This window comes from Centrocercus urophasianus, unplaced genomic scaffold (assembly GCF_019232065.1).
Source record: "Centrocercus urophasianus isolate 14NV4802_14NV808 unplaced genomic scaffold, USGS_Curo_1.0 seq_18, whole genome shotgun sequence".
Lineage (NCBI taxonomy): Eukaryota > Metazoa > Chordata > Aves > Galliformes > Phasianidae > Centrocercus > Centrocercus urophasianus.
The window spans coordinates 3,602,830-3,623,891 of record NW_024884733.1 but is presented as its reverse complement, the minus strand read 5'-3'; the positions used below and the strand labels follow the sequence as shown (position 1 = coordinate 3,623,891).

General features: G+C 47.8%; 1 protein-coding gene across 1 annotated transcript in view; it reads right to left on the bottom strand.

The window, feature by feature from the left end:
* Positions 1 to 21,062, bottom strand: part of PAPPA2 (pappalysin 2) — a 71,771-nt gene that overhangs the window by 29,967 nt on the left and 20,742 nt on the right. Inside the window, exons 4-13 of the mRNA XM_042819834.1 lie at positions 15,587 to 15,880; positions 14,902 to 15,094; positions 13,217 to 13,338; positions 11,754 to 12,246; positions 11,188 to 11,316; positions 10,705 to 10,796; positions 10,261 to 10,454; positions 8,915 to 9,049; positions 6,394 to 6,529; positions 5,948 to 6,167 (exon numbers count right to left, since the gene is read on the bottom strand). Of these exons, the coding sequence (XP_042675768.1) occupies positions 5,948 to 6,167; positions 6,394 to 6,529; positions 8,915 to 9,049; positions 10,261 to 10,454; positions 10,705 to 10,796; positions 11,188 to 11,316; positions 11,754 to 12,246; positions 13,217 to 13,338; positions 14,902 to 15,094; positions 15,587 to 15,880 (2,008 nt within the window). The remainder of the gene's footprint in view (positions 1 to 5,947; positions 6,168 to 6,393; positions 6,530 to 8,914; positions 9,050 to 10,260; positions 10,455 to 10,704; positions 10,797 to 11,187; positions 11,317 to 11,753; positions 12,247 to 13,216; positions 13,339 to 14,901; positions 15,095 to 15,586; positions 15,881 to 21,062) is intronic.

Sequence of the window (21,062 nt, the reverse complement as noted above, 5' to 3'; positions counted from 1 at the left end):
AAAAAACACATCATTCTACCTATCCCCTTGCTTCAATTGTTTCTTTTATGGTTACCAATACTGTTGTAATACTCTGGGACAGGATCCTTTGAGCCTGTTGACATACAAATGCAGGACAAGAAGATCCGCACTGCAACCCACATGCCTTGCTTACTCAGGTAGCACAATGGCATAAATCATTGCTCCCAGCTGCTGGAACACCCCAGAGAAGGCTGGACAAGGAAACGGTGCAGTTAGCCCAGTTCTGATCTCAGCATGAAGGAGATCTTTCTCCTTTTGATGATAAATGAAATTCCTGTATCACAGCTGCAAACTCCTGACACTTCGCCATTTCTGATTCAGGCCATACAAAATGTATGGCAAGCCAGTGTTTTGGCTCTCTTTTTTCCATTTTCCATTTTTATCTCAGCATCTTTTGAAGCTCAGACTAATGATTTGTCAACAACATTTTTACAAAATAGCAAGCTTTTTCTCCTAACTCACTCCACATCAGCACCAGCCTGCATGATTTCTGGGCTCATCAAGTTCCATAACTCACACATCAAAGAAAATTTCAGATCTGGAAATTTGAGAAATTCTGCCAAGCAATGGACCTGATTGCTCTGGAATGATAAGAGCTTTGTTTTGAAAGTGGAACAGTTCTACAAAGTTAGAGTAGAGCTTTTCCTTCAGGATCCTTCTTTAATATAATACTAGAGGCAACCACCTCCAAGGGAACACATTGAACCAGAGGTGAGTGTGTCAGTAAGAACAGCTAATTTTGTTGTAACGAATCCCAAATTCTGAAATAGACAAAGGTTTGCATTTTACAGTCATTATTTCAGAGGACTCAGAGGATACTGAAGGATTTACCCAAGTCAAACTAAGCCAAGTCAAATACAGTGCAGCTGTCTAAAGTATAATAAATCATCCATAAATTGCTGTAGTATCTACCTAAGCTTTCAACCCAAACATTGCTGCTAAAACAGCTCGAGATCCAACTTTAACAGGGGAAAATTATTATTATATGAAGTTCATCTGATAGTGCAAATCTGGGGGGCTATGGAAGGTGCTGATGGAAAGGTAAAGCCTTCAGCCAAACCTCCTGAAGTTAAAAGTAGTCACTGCATGTGTGCTGGTGGAGTCCAGATTGTAGCACAGAACATCAGAGAGATAAAAGGTGTTTACTCCAATGCTGAAAAAAAAGGATAGCTAGGAAATGAGGAAAGGTGTTTTGGAAATACTTGGGAATTTCTTCTCCCTTCGGGCATGTTTCTCATGAAGAGGAAAGGTCTCACAGCATTACGGTAAATCTGATGGCAACCATCCTTGTGGGAGCAGGCTGCATGTACAGACCCAACGGTGGTGATGCTTCTTGATTAAGATCTTCACTGAGGTTGCCACCTCAAGAGAAGGTGTTTGCTTCTCTACGTGACTCCCAAAGAAACTTGCCAAAACAATAACATCCCTGTGAGTCATCCGCTGTCATCCACCTCACAGATAGAGAGAAGGCACTGACTGCTAAGATGTCAAATGATCTTTTGGCCTTCCTGTAGCCATAGGAGGCAAAAGCAGAAAAAGAAACAAGAGGAGCTCAGTCTTAATATATTTCCAGAGAGCTCCTGTAGTTTACTGCACCAAAATATACGTGATTAGTGGGCATGGTGGTGATGGGTTGATGGTCTCACCAGATGACCTTAGAGATCTTTTCCAACCTTTGTGATTCTATAGATTGATTTGATTATTCATTCATGTCATATAGTTCCTCATTCAATGCTAAGTCACAGCTTGAAGCAGTGATGGAGCACCTGGTGGGAGGGCAGGGCCAACCCAGGGGAGCTCAGGTGTATGCAATGAACCTGAGTGATGAAAGGTATGGAGCCAGGATCCACCCCTTCCCTGACCTCATTTAAGGGCTGGCAGTGGAGGTGAGAGTATCTTGCTGGAGATCACTGCCTACCTTAGGCCTTCAAGAAAAAACAGTTTTTTTTGTTTGTTTGTTTGTTTGTTTTTTTGTTTTTTTTCCTCTCTCTCCATGTCTGTTGTTGCTTCATTTGTCCTTGTTCTCATTCGCAGCAGCAAAAGAGTTTGCTACTATTGCTGTACTTTTTGTACCATTATAGTGTTACACTTAGGTGGCTCTCAGTCCCTGCACAGGAGCTGTTATCCCCTCTATGGTACTCCTGTGATGGCTGGGCTGTGCAGAGATACTGATGTGCTGCTTGGGCTCATTCTCAGGGAAGTTCACTCCCATTAGGATGTTCATTCATCCACTTCGTAAGTGCGATTGCAGAGAGCAAGGCAAAGGCAAGCCCATGCTGTGGGGAAGATGGTGGTCAGGATTATGGCTCTGGTTCTTGAGAGGTTTTCTCCTGTAGAAGATGTGCACAGTGCTGTGAAGGCAACCTGCTCTGATGAGCAGTTACCTCTTAGAAATGCGTTAAAAATGCTCCTTCTCTATCTGATTTTTCTCTCCCTGACACCCTTTCCGTATAGAAAAAAGCCAAAGCCAGCTCTTGAGTTAATTGAGCATTTTGAGGGTGTCATGCAGGAAACACAAACACAATGCAGACTGCATTTTGCATCACCTCTCCTGTTAACTTGCCAAGTCACTTCCCAGCATATGCTAACATAAAATAAAGCACTCTAAAAACAAAGCTGAGCTAGAAATAAAAATAACAGAGGAAATGAACAACTTTCCCTTGGTTCGATCTATGGCCCGTACCAAGGAAAACAGGAGGATTGCGGCTCAGTTCTTAAAATGTAAATAAAAGCATTAAAGTTTGAGAGCTGGAGTTTGGTGGGATGGCATCCTGATGGGAGCAGCATTCCTCGAGCTGGGTGCAGCTTGGGGTTGCTAAGGTTGGGAAGGAACAATCCCAAAGGAGAATCCCTGGGTCAGGCTTCACATTGGGCACGCCCGTATCTGCAGATGGGAATTCTCAGGACACTCATTAAAAGCCTGATTTCTGCTTGACCTTGCCCTATTTTAATTGTGTTCAGAAGGCAAAAATGTGCCCTGGCTGCTTGCAGAGACAGTGGAGAGGGGATTTGTGGTGCTGGAAGCTATGTGTGAGGAGGGACAACTGCTGTGGTCTTGCTCTTCCACCTGTAATGGACAAAGCAGCTCTGAAAAGAGAAGGCAGCTCTTTCCTCCAAACACAGATGTGCTTTCCTAGTGTCTGATGCCTGCTGCATTTCACCAGCAAAAATGCAACCCCTTTGTTTTCCTAAGCCTGCAAAGCACTTTGAGATCCTTCAAGATGAAAAACGTTACAGAAGTACCAAGCCACCATATTTATTATTTTGGCAATGAGCATTTCTAGACCAAAGTCAGCAAACCTCATTTCTTTCTTGCTTTTGCTACTGTCCCTCTCTTGGGTTATTTTAGGAAAGCACTTACACGCACATACTGTGTATGTGAAGCTAGGTGCGTGTGAATGGTCCATTCAGCTCTTTACTGGAATAATACAGATCTTCTGTGATCTTTTACAGTCAAATATCTCTAAACCTCTTAAGAATTTATAATCCTGTTGTTTTTCTTTTTATAGGGGATTTTTTTTTTTTTCCCCAGACTCCACCTGTCTTTATGGGAAACCAATTATTACTCCTGAAAAACAGAAATACCGCTGTACATTTGTTTTGGAGATGAAATAGATTTTAAAGAATACAATGAGAGGGGGAAAAAAAAAAAAAAAACACCACTTGGATATTTCCTGCCTTAGCAGAGGCAGATCCTTTATTATTAGTGAGACCACTAGAGGTAGGTAGGTACTGGAGGTTAGAGCTTAACCCTCCTTTAAATATTCAAGCCTCTTATCCAAGAGAGTAATACTATAAATAACACTTCCTACTCCTAAGACTCTGTGGATCTGATTTGCTCAGTGTGTTTGCTAAGGGCACAAGCATAAGCTGTAACTTGACATGCTATCGCCTCACAGCTGGTCAGGAAAAGCCATGCAAAGAGGCGAACAGCCCATGTTTGGGGTGCTTGAAGCTGCCTCATGGCAACAGAGAGCTGAAGACAACCACTTGGGTGTTCTTGCAGCCTGGCTGATGAGCAGAAACATCTTCAGACAGTGTAATTTGGATTATTTCAGCCCAACCTCTGCTAATGGCTGGAATCTCTGGCCAGGAGAAGCCACTCTAGAATATGTCTTCTCCAAAGACCAGCTCCTTGGCTGCCTTCCTCTCGCCCAGCTGTGGCACTACATCTTCAGATCTCAGTGCTGCAGGCAAGAGAAAGGAGAGGGGAGGCTCAAGGGTCCCATTGGGTCCTTCCATGGTCATTTGCAGGGGACAGCAGGCACTGTGTGCTTTGGTGCTAGGGAAGCAGGCTTGCACTTCATCACTTGAGCCTGTTGGCTGTGGGAGACTCAGAATGCTTTTCCCACAGGTGGGATGTGCCTAGGAATCCTCCCTGCTGTGGAGCTGCTGATGTCTAACAGAAATAAGTTGACAGGGCCTTGGACTTCCTCCTCTTTCACCAGCTATGTGTTTCTATGGAGCTTTCAAGAGAATAACATTCACTTTCCGCTATTTGTCCTTTTACATCTGCCCATACACCAGCAATGCTCAGCTATGTCTGGTTAGTCTGCTCCTCCTTTCAGTCACTTCTAAGGGGGGATGGGAAGCTCCCAAGCAATGAGTGAATAAAAATTATTTCAAAAGATGAGAAAACGTAATTGAAAAACCACATCAGTTGGCTGGGGGCTTGGAAGCATGTGTGTACATAGCTCTAACAGCTACCAGGAGGAAACAGTCTGCATTTCAGGTGGACGCTGATCCTTTAATGTAAGGCTGAGAATAATATTTATATGCTGACTCACCTTGATTTATGTTTCTGTATAAATCACACATGCACTTTAAAAAAAAAAAAGTCAAAAGCAACTGCAGGATATTCACAGCTTCCAGGGCTCAACATAAATCAATCGTACCATGATCACACAAGCTTTTAGACAGGCGCACACACACTCAGTCATTATCAGGGATGTTTGTCCATCCAGGGTCATCAACAGAAGAAAAGTAAGGATGGCAGCAGTGATATGATGACCCCAGCCAGAGCCCTTTGTTCTCAGTGCTTCCACAAAATCTCGGGCTCAAACACAGCACTCCCAGTTCAGGGATTTAATAACCAGGGGCTGCCAGCCCCACTGCCCCTCCTGGATGAACCTGAGCACAATCTCCTCATCCTCCTTGCATCTGCATTTCTGGCATGCTCTTGGCTTAGTCTACGTTGGATATTGGTCCTTCCTTGTGTTTTTCCTCACTTTCCTTGCTTGGAAAGAGCTCCCCATTCTGTAAACACTGCCTCTCATTCACAGCTTTACAAAGACAGGTGGGCACCGTTGAGTGCCTGACATCAATTAATTAGTGTGTGGCTGCTACTGTCATACCAGCAAATTGTAGTGAGGCAGCACAAGTCAGCACAGGGAGGGTGCCAGCTGCAGTGGGGACCAATGTGCCCAGTGGCGTGTGGAAGAATGGGGTGAGATAAGATGATGTTGTATTGCACATGATGATGACTGGTCAACAGTTGGATTTGATGATCTTGATGTTGGTAATGTGTATATAGAAGAAACCCACGTTTCAGCTTCAGTACCCTTCACTAACAACTTCTTAGAAGGGACAACTTTGTTTTGCCATTAGGAAATAGCCCTTTAGTGTAGCTCTATACAGATGCACAGGCCATATGCCATTTTTTTTTTCCCCCGGCCCTATTTCCTCCACAGCAATATAAACAAATCGAGTCTACTGACACTGGACTTTCCAGTGACAGCTCCAAACCCACCAGAGAATAGCCGTGAAAAAACTCAAAGAGTGAATCACAATTGTTGGGGTTGGAAGGGAGCTCTGAAAGCCATCAGATCCAATCCCACCACTCAAGTTCATGCTTGCAAGCATATAGATGTAAAAACATTATAATTGAAGCCCAGAGCCCCTGGAGAAGAACCTGGGGAGGCAATACCTGTAGTGTTGCTGGCCATGTCCTTCCTTGTGCTGCAGCAGGCAGATGGGGGGCTCGGAGGGGCTGGGCACAGCCAGTGTCCGTAGGGCCACAGCTGCAATGCCCACAAGTGGTGAGGAGAAGTTAAGCAGCATTGATCCAGCCCAGAGGGATGGTGGCTCCTGCCCGTGGGTCACGCTAATGATGAGTGGGTTTTGCTGGCATGACAGCTCATGTGTCCCTGCAAGAAGTAGAAAGAAGTTGCTAGCTGGGAGCTCTTTCTCTCATTTTGGTTTTCTTCTCCTGCTTGCCCATACATTCCAATGGATCAGCTTGGAACAATGTTTGGGAAGCAGAAAGTGTTGCAAGGTGAAAGAGGGATACCAGCTCCCAAATCAGTGACAGATGGCTGCCAGTGTCCCTACCAAGACACTATGGACAGGTGTCACAGCACACAGGATGCTCACCCAAAGAGTGGTTCAGCCCATCCACATCACCCAGCTGGACGGTCACCCGAGGTTTGTGCTGGTTGCTTGAGATGGTGCCATCAGAGGCCAGGAAGAGTAGGACAGCGGTTGGCACCACGGGTCTCTCAAAGCACACCTGGGCAAGGAGAGCAAAGGAGACCCTGAGAGCGAGGACACCTAGTGTAACCTTTGTGATCCTGAGGGAGAGAGGTGGACTAGGGTAGCTCTTAACCAAAACCCAGACAGCCCCCTCTCTCACCTTCCATGCACACCACAAGTGGTGCATCTAGAAAGCACAGCCACGAATAGCACCACTGCAGTATTTCTGTTGAGGATGAGAACTGGCCCCAGCACTTGGAGTGACTGTGGGCTGTCTGTCAGTCAGCATGGGGAAAGATTTGTGGCAGAATGTCCTGCCTGCTCAAGGAGCCAACAGCTTCCTGCTTGTCTGCAGCCATGAAAGCTACAGGAGACAACCAGGAAATGCATGCCATCGAGTATGGTGGGGCAGATGTTCCTTGGAAGTAAGAGGGTAGCAATGTTTTTCTCCCCTACCCTGGCACCAAGATGTGTTTTGATTCAGTTCCACTCTACAGAGTGTTTCTGTTGAACGTAGGTATACTTGGATCCCAGGAATTCAAAGCAAAGCTGTGTTTGGGAGAAGTCCCAGGTGATCACATCAGGCACTGCTTATAGGTATTGTGGGATTCGGCTCTACCCCAGTGCTGGTATGGGGCTGAGGAAGGTGTTATTCCCACTGTTCCCCATCCTCACTCAGCATACAAAGGGTGGAAGAGACATTGGCATAGACTGGAGCAGGAGAAATCCTTCTGCATCAGCTCAGATCTGCCAGCCTGCAGAGTGGCCCCAAGTTAAAGCCACAGCAGCTGACTCATTTAACATCCCAGTTCTTTCCTTTTTTTTTTTTTTTTTTTTTTTTTTCATATTTTTAATTTGTTTTTACATATTTCATGCTTGACCACAGCAAGCTATCTTAATTTCTCTTCTCCCTCTCTCTCCCCCTTCCCGTTTAATTTCCTGTGTGTTACGCATCCTGACTTGCCTCCAAGTGATTTTGATTCCTCTCTTCCTCAGATGTGTTGGAAACAGAGAACAAAGCATGGCCACAGATCTGCAAATGGTAATTATTCCCATCTGCACAGTAGATGCCTCATTAGGTGGCACAGCCATGTGCACCTCTTGCCCTCAGCCTGCCTACAGCCTGACCCAAAGTTTCCCTTGCTCATTGGTGCCACCTCTTCAGCAAGACAGTGGGAAGAAATTCCTACCCTATGACAAGCCTTGTGGCATGTTTTTAGCCTTCGTGACACAGGTGCAGCTCTAAAATGGCCATGGGGATTGGTAGCCATGAAACTGTGCACATGCATGTGTGAACAGTTCCTGGCCATGCAGGCGGGTGTGCTAAGTAAATTGTCAACAAGAATCCATCTTTCCCAACCCAATATGTTACCAATCAGGCAAACTATTAAGGAAAAAAAAAAAAAAAAAAAAAAAAGGAGAAAAAAAGAGGCATATTTATTACTAGTCCATAAATAATTTTATGGATGGAAAATAATAGCACTCTTAAAGAAAGCATGGAGAACCAGTAATGAAAGTCTTTAATATAAACATCCATAGAGGAAGAGAACTGACCACAAGCTCCAATAAAACTGGAACATGCTTTAACCCCTGGTGAGAGGTGGAGAGCAAGCTTTCATCTAGGTAAGGCAGAGGGAGATTTCTGCCTTCGTGCTTAGCAAAAGAAGAAAGTAGGTTCATTTGTCATGGCTGGCACTAAAGACTGAAGCTGGAAAGTAGGTTGTGAGCACAGACAGAAGGAAGGAAAAAAAAAAAACACAACAGTTTAAGGAATCTCTTTGGAGAAACAGAGGAGCTCAGAGGGCAGAGAGGCAGCAGCAAAGTTTGACTCTGGTTTGAGTGGGTGGCAGCCCTGCACACAGCAGGGGGTTGGAATTAGATGATTTTTAAGGCCCTTTCCAGCTGAAGCTGTTCTATGGTTCTGCCGTGTGATTCTGAGAGCCCCAGGCTGATGTGCTGTGTAAAAGGCCTCCAGCAATGCAGGCCAGGTGTTCCTCAGGCTGCAAGGAGGCAGCAAGCCCAGCTTTCCAGCAACACCAGACAGGAGCCATGAAACCTCTGCACCACGGCTGCAGCCAGAAAATCAGTGCTGTAAAAATCACTTAGGTCTAACCCTTGGCTCTTCCACTCCCTGCTCCTCTGCCTGCTGGGATGAAGAGGTCTGATGCTCCAGGCTCTCTCCTGAAAGCCCCAAAGCCCCCTGGACTGGTACGGGGTCAGCAGGGGCAGCACCTGCATACCGTGGCTGGCTGCTGTGGGCTTTACAAAGAGTTCAGTGAGGTACACAGCCCTATCTGAGCAGCAGTTAAGACTCCTATAGCTCCTACAGAAGAACAGAAAAGCAAAGAAGTGGCTCTGGTCACCAAAGTGCTGGGGCAAAGGCAAGCAAATCCTCTCATCCCTGACTGCACACCTTGCTTACCTTCAGCCAAACTCTCTCTCCACTCAAGGGCATCTTCTCATCTGGATCCTGAGCATTCTCTTGGCTGGGAGCGCATGGGAACCAAGCAGCCTGGGAAAGGTCCTTTGGCACAGCGTGAAGGTAGGATTTACATGCCTGAAAGGAGAGCATTTCTGGTTTGCTTTCTTTTTTTTTTTTAATACAGAAAGAAGAGAAGAAAGTGGGAGAAAGGTTTTGCAAGTTCTCTTATTCTCTAAAGTAAGGCACAATGCAATGTGAAGCAGAGATATGGTATTTCCTAGCATGAAGGTAGTTAGTTTGTGGGACTGACAGCTAAACATCCACCACATGCACATTAGACTTTTGTCCTTTTAGGATGCTGTAAATAAGATCTTGAGGTAGCACCTGTGGGGCTAATGACCGGCAGTAATGACCAGGCTCTAGGATGGTAGGAGGACCACAGTCTCTGTGACTGAGTCAACAAGATCTGAAGATGCAAACTGTTTGCCTGAATGCCAGATTTCAGCCACATCAGTAACCTCAGCCATCTCCATAGGCCTGCAGGACAAAGCCTAGGAGATAAGTACATGTGTCCTCCTAGAGCAGCAGGCACCTGAGGCCAAGGCTGCTCACTAAACACATGTGAACTAACAATTTAATGATGATTTGGATCTTGTGAAGGATGTGCCTTACATTAGGTCAACTGAAGTGCACGTGCAGATAGCTAAATATGTGCCCTCTTCACGCTTCTTCCCCTTCTTCAGTTTGTTAGCAAAGAATACACACACATTATGTTAAAACTGATCATGTGAAATCCCGTTCTAGACCTCCAGGGCCCTGCTCCAAAACCTATATGAAAGATGGGAATTCTCCCATTGATTTTTGCTTTGGCTCCAGAACAGAGAGCTTGAGAGCAACGCAGATGTTGATGCATGTGTGATTTTTATCCTTTCAGGCCCTCACCTTATAGGGTATTCTATTTATTTATTTATTTGACTTTATAGCATTGCTCATACGCTCCAAGTTGCACATCAAGCTGATGGGATGGGGTGGTCACTATTTGTCAAACTGTATGGTGCAGAGGAGATGCTCCTTGTTTGGATGAGACCTCCATGCACTGCAGTTCTTGGCCCTAGGAACTGCTGAAAGAGGGATGTAAGAAATGTCCCAGTCATCTGCTGGCTCTCTGCATGGGAACACAGTAGTCCAGAGTTGCACTGATATTTTTTTTTTTTTTTTTATTTCTTCTTTAGTACACTCCTGCACAGGCAGTGAATTCCCCAGCTTTACTACATGGACATTGCTAGAAAAGACCTGAAGACTTTTTTATTTTTAATTTTTTTAATTTTTATCATGCCTAATCTCACCTTTGCAATGGGCTCTCCGGTGACCAAGGAAACAGGGCAGGACTTCTCATCCTGATGAGAGGCAAAAGCTTTTGCTGCCCACAGGTCCATGAATCCATCTGGTGTGTAGGGACCACAATCCACGACACTGGTGGTTTTCTCGAAGGGCTCACACACACCGTCTCCATCATGCACATAGCACAGGCTTGGCTCCCCTAGAGGAGATGGATAATGCCCTGCTTACAAACTGAGATCCAGCCACACGTATTTCCTGTCCTAGGAGGCATGCTGGCCACTTGGCCTTGGGATTTCCCATCTCAAGGACCTGGCATGCCTTGGAGATGACCCCAGCTGCAGACTGACATTTTATTGTGATGTGGTGCTATGGACTGCAATGAGGGAGGTGTGAGTAGTTCACTGCTTGACTCCTGCTGAGTAAGGTTGCCTAAATCCGTTTGGACTCACCCACACAGTTGAAGCCTTTTTCCTTTTTACATTTCCTGGAACAGCCATCTCCATCCAGCAAATCCCCATCATCGCATTCTTCTTCCAGGCTCCTATAAGGACCACAGATTTTTTCACACCTTTGACTCACATTTCCTAGGTGCTTCTTCCTAATGACAAGTGAGGGCTCCATATCTTGGGTCCATTTCCAAAGAAGGACAACATGTGAAATAAAGTAAGGAAGGAGACACATCTTTCCAGGAGATTAAAAAAGGGAGAGTGTTCAGGTTGGATTGCTCATCCAGACCCTGCCCCTCACACAGAGTGCCTCCATCTCCTTTACATGTGATGTTTCACAAACATAAGCTCTATAGCCCATTCTGATGGGAGGACTCAACAGTCATATACCCCCCACTGGAGGACCAACCCCATGATTCTCTTTGGAGCAGGGTGACCCGACAGCTTCAAGACCCTCCACTGAGAGGAAGGGGTTTCTTGACTTACACAGTCACCTTTCCATCCCCACAGTAGGGTGCTCCATGGACATGTACGAGTGGTGGGGATGCTTCTCCCAAGGTTGTTCCAGATACTGCCTGCACCTGATAGCGGTACACTTGCCCAGGGGTGACTTCCCTGCAGGAACAGAAAGCATGAACAAAGAGCAGGAGAGAAGAATCCATTCATCTGCAACAAATTTGCTCACCCAGGCTATAAAAATCATATGTCTGTACCCAGGCAGCATCATGGTTTGATATATGTCTTCGTACATTAAAATGCCAGAGGCAGGGGCTGTGGGAAGAGGGTTGCTGCTATGTCATGCAGAGGGGCCTGCCTTTTTTTTCTTTTTTTCCCCTAGGGTCTGAGCTGGGGAGAAGTTGCATTAACTCTAACAATCATTTTACTGGTTATGTTTCTGGGTTTAACGAGCTGCTTCTCGTTAGCAAGGGCTGTGCTAGCACAACGGGGCTGCAGCAGGCTTCCTGAACTCTGAACAAGGAATCTGCTCACAGCATTGAGCGCGGCAGTTCTCACAATAAGAACTCACACTGGCACCAAAAGGCAGCACTCACGTGTCGACAAACTCACGGTGCACCTGCACAGAGGTGGCAGGGGAACCATTGGCAAAAGGGGGATCCCGGAGGACACGGTACTGGATGAGCTTACAGGAGGAGCAGAGGGAACTGTGAGGGAGGGAGGTCAGCAGGGCCGTGTCTATCTCCATCCTCTCGTCAAAGGTGTAGATTTTGACCCCGGACACCTTTTTGTGGATGTTGAGCTTTACGGTAAAGGGAACGTCACAGTAAGTGTCCAGCGGGCCTAAATGGATGGACTCCCCCTGCTCCATCAGGATTTCAATGTCAGCCAGTGCCTTGGGAGCATCTGTGGAGAGGTATGTGGTCCAGAGAGTGAGGGAGTCGGGGTAGACAGGGTGCAGGAAGCGTAGCTCCAGGATGCAGCCATCTGGCTGGGGACAGGGCACTGTCATGTTCATGTGGTAGAGGTGGAGTTCCGGGCTCCAGGCCTGCAGGCTGGGCTCACAGGGCTGGTCCACATCTGGGGGGCCTGGGCAGGAGGAGTGAAGAGCAAAAGGTGAGGACCCACCTCCTGGTTACACACACAAGCATCAGATCTGCATAGTCTTGTCTTACTGCCATTCAACCAATGGAGATGAGGAGATGCATGCTGCATCAGGTGCAGACCTAGTGCAAAATTCTATTGTACTCAGCAGGAGAAAGGTAGCTCTGGGCTTTCAGTCCCACCAAGCATCACCAGATTTCTTGTGTAGTGAAATACTCTCATCTTCACCAAAAACTGCAAGCATCCCCTGGGGCCCAGTAGTTCAAAGCCTGCATCTGTTTAAAGCCTGCATCAGTCTTCTAAAAAATCCCAAACCTGTCTCTTTTTCAACAGAGCCAACATGCGCTTGTGGTAATTACAGGCTGATGCAAAGGAGAAAATAACATCTAATACTTCCAGCTGTAGTTTTAATTTGCCAGTGAATCAGACAGGCGGGGGAAACAGGAACCACTGAAGATAAATGAGCCAAGCTTTCATTTGTTTGGTATCACTGAATAAGCACAAATTTGTGTATTTCTTCAACTTGCCTTTGTGCATGTGTGTGTGATTTGTACTGCTGGCAAGCGATAATCCCATGAAATGCAAAATCTAGAGATGAGTTTTCAGATGCTGAGCATCAGCTACATCCTGACACTCGTGTTCTCAGTGCATGGGCTTCAATCCATGGGGACAATGAAGTCCAAGCTGTACTTTCTCAGCCCTCACTCATTTTCTGTCAGCCTTGGTGGCTGATGCACATGCAAATGCACAGAACCAGCAGGTCCTCTGGATCCACACATTCCAACAACAGCATGGACACTACAGACAGCCTGTGAGATCGCTTCATTTGTTCTCCTGCATTAGTGAGCCTCCCTGACAAGCAGACAATTAGCTCTCTCAGAGAAAGGCTCCATTTTCTTTTTCCAACCTCATCTCTGCTCGGGGGATTCACAGCCAAGGAAAGAGAAGAGTTCACCTTCTGCTTCTTCTGGGGTCCAGTAGCCAGAGGAATCACAGACCCGAGGGGATGAGGCCTCGTGCACATATTGCCGAAAAGTGCCGTCCTCAGCACAGTCATCGCAGAGCGGGTCCAGTTCCCTGCAGACCAGAGATGCAGAGGAACAACATGTGTAATTGTGACCAGTTCATTTACCATCCAAGTTTACCCAGGCAGGATCGTAGTCTACCTAGATTTCATTCTAGGGGTCTAGCCTCTTCTCCCAGGTAACAGCAATAGGACAAAAGGGGATGGCCTCAAGTTGTGCCAGGGGAGGTTCAGATTGGGTATTAGAAAAAAACATATATATTCTCGGAAAGAGTGGCAAGGCATTCAAACAAGCTGCCAGGAAGGTGGTGGGGTCACTGTCTCTGGAGGTGTTCAAGAACTGTGGAGACGTGGCACTGAGTGACGTGGTTTGGTGGGCATGGTGGAGTGGGTTGATAGTTGGACTAGATGTCCTTCGAGGTCTTTTTTCAAATGTCATGATTCTACAATTCCCTCTGGGTAGTCCCAGAGAGTCCTGGAAGAGTCTGCTCACAAACTGCTCCAGTCCCACCAAAGTGATTTGTTGGGTTGACTCAACGTCCTGAGCACTGTGAGGCTCTCATGTCTGGGCAGGGGTCAGGCTCTTGCCCATCACCATTTATTTGAGAAGGCAGAGAGCACAGACCCTCTGCTTGTCCCAGCTGCCCTTAAACAATGTTTTTTGTTTGAACTGCAAAGGACAGCTCTGCAAAAAATCTTTAAAACAACTTCAAAGTCTCCTCTTGTCCAGTAATAAAAGCACAGACCTGAAACCTGGTGGAAACTGGACAGTTTTAGTAAGAGGGGCTGCTTAGCAGAAGTGCTGGAGGCTTGTCCAGATCTCCATTGACCTCCCAGCACTATCAGGAGGAAGAGAAGACACTGAGGCTGTGCACAGCTCGCTAGCTCAATGACTCTGATTCCTCAGCATTGTTTCTCCTGCTTGAAACGTTTCCTGACTTACCCCCAGTTACTTACACCGGGAGCCTGTGACAGCACTGGGAACGAAACCCAGCTTTTGCGGTTCCAGCTCCCTGCCTTAACCACAAGGCTGCATTTCCTCCTAGTAAATGGCTATTTTATACAATAAGTGCTAAATGAAGCTCATTTTTCATTCCGTGATTGCACTCTTGGGTTTAAGAATTGGCATCGCCTCCCATCGCTCCTTGGCTTCCCCTCCCAGCACCCCGACAGCAGAAGGCTGGTGGCAAAGCCTGGTGCAGCAGCCTGCTCTCATAGCAGGGGGCTCTGCTGGAGCTGCCCAGGGGCAGGGAAAGGTTGAGGGCTGTGTATCTCCCCTCATCACCAGGCAGCTGCAGGGATGGCTGCCTGTACGGATGGGCTGAGGCTTGCCAGCTGGCGGGGGGTGTGAAAGGCATGCCAGCCCCCTCAAAGCCTTCACCGACTCCAGAAAGGCTCCTGTCCACCTCCCAGCACTGTGCTGAGCAGCTTTGCCAGCAGATCCCCACTCATACAAGCCAATGCAAGGAGAACATCGCTCATGAGGCTTCAGCTGCAGCATATGGGCAGAGAGCTTTAAGATTGAGTCTGGACCTCAGGGGGCTTCTTGGACCCTTCATCAGGCTCTTGTGCAAGCCCCAGACCATTGCAGCAACCATGACAGCAGCAGTTCTCACCTCTCGTTGATCACACCACTGATGGGGGGCAGCCAGTAGATGCTGAGGGAATCCTGCGTCTGCCCCGTGACCATGGGTGGGATGGGGATGGGCGTGGGCTTCTTGCCCTGGCTCCAGCGCTGGTACACCAGGTCAAGGTAGCAATGCATCCGGGCCACTTGGTTGGGGGTGAAGGTGTTGGTGCAGTCATCGTCTGGGAACGAAGGGAAACATATAGGTCGGGCTGGGGATGGCAAGGACTGGATGGGGGGCACGGCAGCGTGCACCTTCCTCTATCCCCAAACGCTCTTTTGGGGGATGAGTGCGAGACGCCTGCGGCTCCCCGGCCAGGCTTCGCTGGTGTCGTGTGTCCCCAATGCCACAAGATGGCGCTGCCTCAGCAGCTGCACGGCGGCTCCGATCTGCGAGGCCCATCACCCTGCCATACAGCAGAATTGCTCTGCGGGCTTCGGTGCTCCTACGCTGATAGGAGGAACACCGTCCCATCTCAGCACGCCCTTAGAAATAGAACCCAAAGGGCTGAACGCGAAGGTCCGACTTTACATTCTTACGTGTTGACCTCAGCCTGTCGCATCCCTGCCCACCAGAGAGGAGCACACAAAAAGGGGGGCTGTGTGTGAAGGTGTAAGGAAGAGAAACCCGGCTTACTAGCAACGCTCACCCCTTCCAATTTCTAGCAGCTCACCAGTGTAACTCATGTAGTTGTTGAAGGGTGTTCCCGTGAAATACATCTGGCCACAGGTGTCGTTGGTAGGGTCTGGGTCCCGGCAGAGCTTGCTCTTTGGGGTCGGGGCGGTGTCAGCACAGAGGTCTCCTGTCTCCATAGATGGAGTTGTCTCCCTGCAGGGATCATCACAAGATTCCCGCTCGCTCACTCCCTTGAAGACGTGGTACAGCCCCAGGACGTGCCCCACCTCGTGGATCATGGTGTTCGTGTGGCCAGGCACACCGTAATACGCAGGGTTGAGGACAACGCCACCTGAAATTGCAAGCACGGAGAACATCATGAGGATAAAGTGACAGCAGGCTGCAGTGATTCACCTGTGCTGACTGAAACTCTGTGCTGCTCAGGTCACAGCTGAGATGCCAGATTCAGACCTGAAGGTGGACATATCCACCGTTCCCGCAGGAAAAGATCGAGTGGTTTCTCCTCTTTTTCCACACTGATGCCCTCAAAGCTTTCAATAATTTCAGCTAGCATTTCCCTCTGTGTCTTTTCCCATAAGTCAGCATCTGCTTTGGTGCACACAACTCCAAGCAAAGTCTGGAGCCAGAGCAAATGTAATGAGTTTGCAGTGATTGTCTTTTGAACCAGAGGACAAAAGATCTCCCCCTGGGTTAGACAGCTTGCCTACAGGCTCAGGTGGCTAAAGCATGTCTGCTCCTAAGGCAGAAGAGGAGAACAAGTGCTTAGCAAAGTCCTGACACACTTGGCTTTGCCAGCTGGAAGCAACATTCAGCATGAGCCCAAAAGAAGACTGAAAAGCAGGGGCAGGTCCATGCTGACCTTGTCCCAAACACCCTGCAGGACACAGCGTTTCTCCTTCCTGCCCACCTGCCTGCAGTGAGAAAAGCAAGGAGCAGTGATGCTGAGGAAAGCTAAAAGGAGCAGAGCCTTTGCTCAATGCCAACATCTCTGACTTCTGCTCCAGGGTGCAAGTTCTGTAATGGCTGTATGCCACACCTGCTGGGAAACTGCCCATGCTGGGTGCTCCAGAACAAAACTTCTCCCTCTTCTCCTCTCTTCCTTCCTTTTCTTTATTCTGCCCAAATGGAGACCTCAGTGGAAACTCTTCTTCCTTTCTCCCTGTTCTCTTGCTTTCCTGTAGCCATCTCCTCCCCCTTCCTTGCTCCCCTATCTCCTCCACGCTGCCTATGGTGCAGGAGCAAAAGCAGAATGGCATGGCAAGCTGGTTTTATCCCACTGCTGTTAACCTAGCTTTCCTGAATGGCAGTGCAGTGTATAGTTGGCTCTGACACAGCTTGCTCCCTCCTTTGCAAGACCCTGGAGGATTTTCTGTGCCAGCTACCTCGCAGCAAAGTTTCGGCTACTGCATCTTTGCTTCTGATTGCTGCCCCTGCCAACAAAGTTAAAACTGGCAGAGGGCCACGGTGTGATCCCATCTCCAGCCACAGCATGGACAGCTTGAATTCTGCTCCTGAATCAGCTCCGTGCACTACCAGACTCCCTCATGTCCTCGAGTACAGGGCATTCCTTCCAAGAGAGGGCTGCCTCCAGATCACAGTGTCCCTGGCAGGGGATCAGCAGAACTGTGACTCCTCTTGTGGAGCCTTGCTGGACAAACACTGGGTTGGGCTGGAAAGGAGCCCTTAGAGGTGCCCTGAGCAATGCTTACAAACCCAACAGGTTGAAGGGGGGGGTGAAGAAATAGGGGTGGCATCTTCTATGGAGTGTCCTGTGTTGTGTGGTGCGTGGAAAGGTGGGAGACAACAACAAGCTGTGATGTGGCACCATATCCTAGCTGAAAACTCATGCTGGTTGTTCTTTCTCCTGCATGGAGGGCAGTTTGTCGGCCCAGAGCAAAGGATGGTTACAACACTGCTATGTTCTCTTTCACCCCAGTTGTAGAACACCAGAGCAAAGGAGTTTGCACTGCATAAGCTCCTGTTCCTACTGGTTTATGACTGGTTTCGATCCATAAGGAGTTGAGGGGTTGAAAATCCTTTCAGCACCTCCACGTTCAGTTGTGTCCTCTCATTCAGAAGGGTTCTGTACGCTGACCCTCTCCCATTTATTAGGCTGATAAGTAACACAGAGGGCACCCCATAGGTGGAGAGCCCAGTGGGGAGAGAGAAAGCTACTTTTCACTTTAGTCAAAACAAAACAGAAAGAAAAGACATCTCTGCAGCCAAACCCAAGCCTGAACAAGGCGGGGAGCTGCCTGCCCAAAGGTCTGGAAGGAGGAATGTGCATGCAGAAAGAAAATAACGTTCATAAATAAAAGAAGTGAAATGTGAAAGCCCTGCATGCATCCTGCAGCACTAACCACAGAGACGGTCAGAGGGGCACCAGAAGCTCTGCAACCAAACTGTCCTCCTTCCAGCAGAAACCCGATATTCTTCCCAAACAGGGGGAAAAAAAATGGGATTCCAATACAAGGAGGGAGAGAGCTGTTGCAGGGGAGGGAGAGATGCCAAGGCTGGGATACCCTATTGCTCCCTCTTTGCTGCTGGCTTCCCCTAGCCCATTCCTCCCCCACACTCCATGAGGACATTTGTATTTTTAGTACTTTGTGTGGCTAATTAGATGGCAGGATTAAAAACAGCATGAGAACTGTGCCTGATTTCCAGAACCTCCATTCTCCCCCAGCTTCCTGGTGAGCAAAGAGCTGCAGAGAGCCCCTGCTTCAGACCCGGATGCTTTGTTTGCCCTCTTGGAGGGTCCTAGCTGTGAAGCTATGGAAGTGTTTGCATCATCCCACTGCACCAAAACCAGTCTCCTCTCTGGCACTCTGCACATCAGACCTTCCCCTCATCTCTGTCTCTCCTCTGGGAGATGGACTGAACTGAGCCCTCCTTCTCATGCCTGACCCCCAGGATTACCGTTTACACAACCAGGAGCTCCCAGTCCCAGGACCTTGCTCTTCTGGCTGTAATGACCGAGCAAATGCAGATGGGTTCTGCTTCACGTTGACCCCAAAGAAGCCAAACTGTTCTTGGTTCAGGGCTGTTTCAGAGAACACACGCTCAGGAACAGCAAACTGCAAAGCTAAACCTGTCTCGCAGGCCAGCCTTCCCCAAGCACTGAGTCACAGCAATTAATGGAACAAACCCATGACCGTTAGTCAGACAGGAAGATGGCCATTGCCTAAGGTACCTTTGATGGAACGACTGGCCCTCCTTCAGGATCCAGTGACCTCAGCCAGATATATGAGCTGGCCTCTGCTTATATAACTACAGAAGATGGCCTCAGCTTATATAACCACCGAAAACATTTATAACTTCAAATATTCATGATTCTGTTACCTTCCTACCGTGTTTGTGCAAATACAGTTCTCCTGCAGATACACAAAATTTAAAGTGTTTATATTATTGCGTTGCTGGGATTCTGAGATAAGGCTTTTTGTTGCGGAGGGATGAATTTTATATAGGATGGGAATTCTTCATCCCTGCCTTTGTAGTTAAAGAGATGCACAAGAAAGTTCTCAGAATACGAACTCTGGATTCCAAGCAAGAGCACGCTGAATTTGAGAAGAACTCACTGTGAGTATAGTGGAAACATCAAGGTAGTAATTATGGCTACATGGAGAAGTGCAAGCAGACTTCAGATTTTGCCTCTGCTGCTGGCTGGCTGCAAGTTATCTCTGTCTTGTAGCTATACAGCAGCTGAAACATGGCCTACAGAAACACCACAGACTGGGTCATGTTCTCCAAGTCAGTCATTGTCTTTTGCACTTCAGTAAGCACAGTTGCTGCTTGCCGGTATTTTGTAGAAGAAATGCTAAGTCACAGTTTGAAGCAGTGATGGAGCACCTGGTGGGAAGGCAGGGCCAACCCAGGAGAGCTCAGGTGTATGCAATGAAGCTGACTGACCAGAAGGGATGGAGCCAGGACCCACCCCTTCCCTGACCTCATTTAAGGGATGGCGGGGGGGGGATGGGGGCAAGGGTATCTTGCTGGAGATTTTTGCCACACCTGAGGTCTTTTGAAGGTAAGAAGTTTTTTATTTCTTTCTATGCTTGTAGTTGTTGTGTTTGTGTAAACCCTCACTACAACAAAGGACCTTGCTGCTTTGCTGTTATTGCTGTGCTTTCCATCATGTTACCAGTTGGCTGAGGAATTGTGGAAAGTGGAAATGCTTGTAGGAATGTGGAGAGGGCCTGCTCAGTGGATATGCTCAGGTGTTATGAAAGAGTTTCTACAGAGTTCAAAGCCCAGACTGAAAAACTACTGGCGGAGTGAAGAACAGTAACTTGAGAACAGTCATTCTGTGGGTGTTGGGATGAGAGAAAGGGTTGAAACTGAAGAAAAGAGTTAGAGAAAGAAGTATTGTGGTACTTCTCTTGAATTCATCCATGGACATCCAGTTCTGTAGAGATATGTAAACAAGTAGAGAGCAGAGTGTGACCAGAAGGTAGGTTAGCTTCTAGAAGTCAAGTAGAACTCCAAGACCAATCTGATTCAGTAGGAGAATCGAAGTAGAGGAGAACAGTTTTGGTGGAGGGTTATGTCTGTAAGGAACAAAGAGTGTGGCATCTCTGATGAGAAAGAACACAGGCTGGCCTTAAAATGTGACCATCAGGAGGGACAGGAGCCTAGCAGAAATCAGCTGGAGGGAGGGAGTGTGTCTTGTTGGAGACTGGCTCCTCTGTTCTGTGAGGACCTGTCACCACCCCTTGCTACTGCTAGTTCCTTAAAGCTCAGAGAACTTTCTCAAGTTACTATTCACTCCTCCCAAGATTTCCTTGCTCTTTCCTCCTTGCTGTACCTTCACATTTACTCAGATTCTCCAGTTACCTCCTACTCAGTCCTAAATTTCTTCTGTGCTGACAATAATATACATTGTGTGTGGTACGAAGCACTTGATGAGCCTACTGTTTACAGAGAACAGTCAGTCACCCTCCCTTCCCAGCTCGTTAAACCTAAACCTAAGGACAGTCTCTAACCGAAGTCTTTGGTCTGTGCTAGAGCCTCAGAGAAGTTCAGATCCAGCTTCACACTTCACAGCTCTGGCACCAGAGCCAGGCCAACACCCCTCTTCCCCTGAACCTCTGCAGTAAAACCCTGATCCAACATTTCCAGATGGTGCCATTCTGCCTCAGGGCTCTGGCTGGACATGGGCTCCAAGAGCAGAGTTAAATGCAAGCTTTTGATTAAAGTGGTTACCCTGACTTCCCTTCTGTGCAACCGTTTGCAAGCCATTGGGTGGGGTCTGACGAGAACATGTGTGGCTGAAGCACTTGCTGTAGGAAGATGATTGTCAAGCCGAACCTTGGAAACGATTTCTGGAAGCTGAGGGAATAAATTTCATGGAGATTTGCCTTCCTCAACTAGTGACTGTAGCACTATGCCATTGAAAAACCATTGAGGGAGGGAAGTTGGCAAAGAAGAGATTTAAAACAGGTCTTTAAGAGTAGTGTAAAACTGAAGAGTCGCACATCATACGCTGGTAAAAGCAGAAGGTCTAGGTCTGCTGTGCA